Source organism: Trichinella spiralis, assembly GCF_000181795.1.
Source record: "Trichinella spiralis strain ISS 195 chromosome Unknown Scfld6035, whole genome shotgun sequence".
NCBI lineage: Eukaryota > Metazoa > Nematoda > Enoplea > Trichinellida > Trichinellidae > Trichinella > Trichinella spiralis.
Window position 1 is genome coordinate 1 of NW_003532974.1, and position 5,269 is coordinate 5,269.

Consider the following 5,269-nt stretch of genomic DNA (forward strand, 5'->3'; position numbering starts at 1 on the left):
AGAGTGTTCAATTTTCCCCGCTTTTGGGGAAAACAAACCATTTTGTGCAACGGCTGGCTGTGGAAAGCCAAATGATTTGCAGGGATCCATATCTCCCTGGCCATAACGTCAACCGAAAATAAAACGCTTGGAAAATTTAAACCAAAAAACCAAATAAAATACATAAGCAATGAAATATTTAATAAAGAAAAAAAAATGCCCACTCACAACTAATTTATCCAAAAATGCATCGAAATTCAGTGCCGCTTCAACACCCGGATTGGATATTTTTTTGGACAAATATTTCGCGACTTGTCCAAACGTGTGCGCTGAATTTCGCTGTTTCGCTTGAATGGAATTGCCGGCTATGATGAGACGACAAATTTGGCTAACTTTACTCTGTTCCCGTTGCTCACCGCACTGGCCAAGCAACCACTGCAGCAAAATGTGGGCCCTCAACTGGCCCATACCGCCGGCACCTTCGCGGGCGTCGAATCCAAGACCGCTGACCAGAAGCACGTAACGACTGTCGACCTGGCTTGTAGAGCCCGGATCAGCGACTGGCTTCGTTGGAGCCGAAACTGGCAAAAATATAATATCATCCACATGGAACTTGCCACCGCTGGTCACCATGCCGCACACGGCCACCACAATACCTCAAATTTGCACGGTTTTGAAAAAAATGCAAATTTCCACATCATCAATACTTGCCAGTCACTAACAGATCACTTTCGACGGATCCGATCAATTTGATACGCAAATTTTCATCTTCAAGTACCACTTCGTCCGTATCGCTGGTGCATTTCAAAGGCGCAATTGGCTGGGGTATTACATGACCCTTAGATGTGAATATATGCATTTTCAATATGGAATAATTTCAAAAAATTAACACGAGAACAAAAGAAATAAATATCCATCAACTTGATAAATTGCAATGGCTTACTTCATCGGCAATTTCTTTCAAAACATTTGGCCTGAGATCTTGAATTTTGCACACGGTTCCAATGGTAACGCATTCTTCACGTTCGACCAATTCCGAAATGCGTCGAATTGGTTTACTTTCACCTGAAAATTACCATTTACGAAAATAATCCAACTCATAATTGTATTTTCAGTTTACTAGCTGATTACAAATGTACTTAATGGAACATTTTTAAAGTAGAAAAGACGGAGGTGTTTCAACAAACAAAGTACCTCTGTAAATCTATAAAAACAACATTATGCAAAAAATGAAAAATTTGGTACAAATATAACGCAATAATATTTTATTATTAAAATTACTGAAACTAATTACACAAAAATCACTATATCTTAAACGCTTCAAAGGATCAATAGCAAAGAAATTTTAGATTTAACAAATTAGAAGATTTGTAACGCAATTCGTAAATTAAATACAAGAAACAGTTCATACTTTAAACTGCAGTGTAAAACTAATTCATCTGATACAAATATATTTGAAATTGACTTACAAGTAAATTTAATTCAATATGTAAATAAAATTGAATTAAGAAATAATAGACATCAAAGTTGGAAATTATAAGAAATTTATGGAAAAAGTACTTACCATAGGTTTTATGCGCCTTCTCAATAAGAGCCCTACGTCCATATTCAAGACGACTGCGATATATGTAGAAATACTGACGTTGAAAGTCGGCATTCACATTTATCATAAATTTATCGTTAAATGAAATAAATGTACCTTTTGCCCTCTGTAATGAGACATTATGTTCAGTCATTTTTAGTAAAAAATAAATGTTTAAATTAATTACTATAGGTAATGCAAGTAGTAAACTACAGTAATCTAAATTGCAATCTTAAAATTTGCTATTTATAGTTTTTGCTAATGTTAATGTTTTTCATTTCATTTCAGGAAGCTGTTTATTTATGATATATATTATTAAAATTGCTGATGCAAATATTTTTTAGTCATACATGCTGTTTAATGTTCACAATTAAATATCTGAAAAATATTTCTATAGTCATATCAAACAAGATCATTCCGTTTTCGAATTATGATTAGTAAAATTTATAAACTGATGAGCTCTATGGAATTCTTAAAAGTGTCCTAAAAGCGTGCTAGTTGGATAATTTTTAAATTTAAAGATTTCTGAGCATCTGATCAACGCACTTTACATTTATTTTGCAGTGTTTCAAAAAAATATGATACCTATAAATATGATATAAATATAATTTTATTTGAAAATAAAAAATTAAATTATTATTATTTTGATTCTGTAATTACTGAAAGCGGTTTCTGAATCAAATGTTGAGCATAAAACCTCTCATAACGCACAGTCTAAAGCAATAAGGCAAAAAGTTAAATATTCCTGTTATAAATCGCATTAATATCTGTTTAAATATAGAAAATCAAGAAAATTTGTAATTATTAAGTAAATAAATAAAATCAGTGCTAAACTGTGAACATTAGCAGCTGAATTATAAGCTGCAAATGCAAAAATGTGATTTGAAAAATTGGTCAGTAAGTCTGTCTGTCAGTTCATATATAATCAAAGATTCTTATTAAAATAATTTTTTTAAGAAAAGACTTTTTCTTAATGAATGTCAAAATAATATTTGTTCCACGTATTCATAATAATTTTGTAATTCAATAAAACAGCTTTCCTGTCCATCTGTCATTATTGTACACTTCAAACAATGATTAAACGCTACTCAGGCCAGCCTATTTTAAAATGACAATCTGCTGGTCAGTTTAGGTTAATCGTCCATTTGAATTAAACAGGTCAAAGCAGCGGTCATTTGTTAACCTTGACTATTTAATTTTATGCAAAAATTTGGTGCAAAATGTTCGCTACTGTTAACAAAGCAGTTTATGAAAGACGAAAAATACGGTTCCTTTCCAATTTTGCAAAATCTTGAATAAAATATGCCCTGCATTAAACATTGCACAACCAGCAAACAGCTAGGTCAACATCTAGCACGCAGAAAGTATTCAACATCTACTTGCATAGATTCATCAAATGCAATGCAAAAATTGGTGTCAAATCATATATAAAATTGATAGTTCAGTTTTTCAAAATTGCATAACTAATTTGGCTTCTGCTTTAGCTTGTTAATATTTTTCAAGATGAAGTGGAAATTTTTTCTTTTCAATTTACTTTTATTTATAAACATCCAACCACTGTCAAGTGTTACTGTTAAACATAGTTATCCATTTGATTCTTACCGTATTACGTGTCCAAGAGGACAGGCTATTCAAAAGGCATCATTGCAAATGATCAAAAGTCGTGGCGGTCAGAGGACTGATTTTCTGATCACCGTCTACTGTGACAGTATACTGAAGTTATTTCCAATGAAAATGAAAGCTAATCAAAAACTTGTATGTTTTCAATAAAAAAAAGAAGAAGTTATGTCCATTGGCTTTGGTTAGTTTTATTTCAATTTTATTCAAGGAAGAAGAATGTAGATGGACCAAAGTAGTAAATGTCAAATTTCCAATACTTTTTCAACAAACATGCCGAGATAATGAATATCTAAGCGGCATAATGAGACGTGGAACAAGCCAGTAAGCAAAAATTTTTATATATGCTAATACGATAGTACAAAAGCAATTTTCAGTTATTCCTTTGATTGCATTTGGCAGTTTTTGAAAATGAGGCATATTCAAGTAAAGTATTTTGTAGAATGGGTTTCATGTGCTGTGAAACTGAAGGTAATTATCACAGTTTGTGTCATGTTAAAGAATATTTCTTACCTGGACAAGATCAGGATGATATTGACGTTGAACACAATGGAATGGTGGTGACAGACTTCGAGTACAAGTATGTGCGTTTAAATTGATAAAGTTTAAAACTCCAAAAAAATGCAGTGCCATAAATACTGAAACATACATTTAATGGTTGCACTTTTCATAACAAAATATCTTAATTTATATTTCCAAACTGCAATTTTTATGTTCAGTTTATAAGAAATTTTACTGTTATTAAGTATATACTTAAATTTTTATTATATACTTTAATCATGTTGCAATTTTATATAATCCCTCCTTTTCTGTTTAAAGTGGCTTTCGCTTTCCTTGAACGTTAATACTATGAACAAAAAAATGTACATATATTTAAACTATAATGAAATGTATGTACACATGAAAATGTATAATTTGGGTCCAATTTTAGTATTATACTTTAATTTATAATGTTATTTTAGGGAGCATTTCTTAAAAGTGAAATTTTGTGGTTTCCATTCAAATCAACTTGGTAAGTGTAATGAACACTTTTTAGTCATCATTCTATTTTTTGGGTTTCAGCACATCAGCATAGATTATATTTTGAAAAATCCGTTTCAAACAATAATCCATCTTCTGAATTAAACAGTTACCCAGATTTACTACCCCCTGAAGCTTTAGAAGATATGGAAATTTTAAAAAAACTGCGCTTGTTTCCAGCACTTTCTGATCAAAATATGAACTTAGTGGATAAAGCAAACTCAGGTATTATATTGCAAAACATATTTTTATTTATACCTGGATTAAAATTTAAAAATATTACATAACAATTTTAAAATGCTTTTAAGGTGATGCTACAGCGGAAACTGCTGATGTTGGGGAAGTGAATTTTGGCAGTGACAAAAGTTTCGTGCCGTTTACTTATCACGAACGTGCCAATAATTTAGAACTTCAACCAGTGGAAAATTATGCAAATGAATTCCATAAGCAAACAGCTGAAAGTCTTGCAAATATTCATGGAAATCCGATCTCTCTTATAGATGAAACAGAAGGTAATGGAATTTTACACAAACACTCATTCATAATCATATTTTAGAGTTGAAAATAATTTGAAATTGATATCTTTTTCTTTTTTAATAGTTAATCGAAAATGCAATTCTGAAGAGGCGACAAAAGATCGTCGATCAGGTTTAATAATTAATTGTGGATTCCAAAATGAAATATGGACGCCAAGGCGTTGTTCTATCGGTGAACTTTGCCTGCAAGTCAACGATTCCCCATTTCGGGTTTGCTGTCCCGTGAAAATAGCATAAAGCATAGCAAATCGTTTACAGTTTAAATTATTTTAAACTGTACTACATTTTTCAGTGAAATGTCTGAATTCACGAAAAATGCGTTGAAATACTTTTCACAAGGATATATATGGCTTTTGTTATAAAGAAAATTGTTATAAGAATTGCTGTTATGAAGAAAATTTTTCTTTTCTACGAACAGAATTCAAACAACTTCACCACTGTTTAATATTAGAAAAAATTGTACTTGTTGTAATGTTAGTTATCAAAAGTAAATAACAAGTTTTGGAGGTGTAAATTGCAGCTGAAATGCTCTTCG

General features: G+C 31.4%; 2 protein-coding genes across 2 annotated transcripts; one reads left to right on the forward strand and one right to left on the reverse strand.

Annotated features, from left to right (window-relative positions):
• Positions 1 to 38: 38 nt before the first annotated feature.
• On the reverse strand, positions 39 to 2,609 carry Tsp_13254 (DNA polymerase subunit delta-2; the record flags this gene model as incomplete). Its single annotated transcript, XM_003366410.1, has 8 exons — positions 2,595 to 2,609; positions 2,222 to 2,275; positions 2,108 to 2,146; positions 1,544 to 1,688; positions 923 to 1,044; positions 709 to 817; positions 208 to 635; positions 39 to 96 (listed from the first exon to the last, which is right to left on the reverse strand). Coding segments are annotated over exons 1-8 (970 nt in total), but the record flags the coding sequence as incomplete, so codon positions are not given.
• Positions 2,610 to 2,863: 254 nt separating this feature from the next.
• On the forward strand, positions 2,864 to 4,971 carry Tsp_13255 (conserved hypothetical protein). Its single transcript, XM_003366411.1, has 8 exons — positions 2,864 to 2,974; positions 3,065 to 3,316; positions 3,390 to 3,502; positions 3,621 to 3,758; positions 4,141 to 4,190; positions 4,241 to 4,423; positions 4,507 to 4,710; positions 4,799 to 4,971. Exons 1-8 carry the CDS (start codon positions 2,864 to 2,866, stop codon positions 4,969 to 4,971), a joined length of 1,224 nt encoding a protein of 407 aa, XP_003366459.1.
• Positions 4,972 to 5,269: the final 298 nt, after the last annotated feature.

Coding starts and splice junctions, on each gene's coding strand:
- Tsp_13255 (XM_003366411.1), top strand. CDS start 2,864: ATGCCCTGCATTAAACATTGCACAACCAGCAAACAGCTAGGTCAACAT. Junction 2,975..3,064: donor CAAATGCAATGCAAAAATTG/GTGTCAAATCAT, acceptor ATATTTTTCAAG/ATGAAGTGGAAATTTTTTCT. Junction 3,759..4,140: donor GTGACAGACTTCGAGTACAA/GTATGTGCGTTT, acceptor ATGTTATTTTAG/GGAGCATTTCTTAAAAGTGA.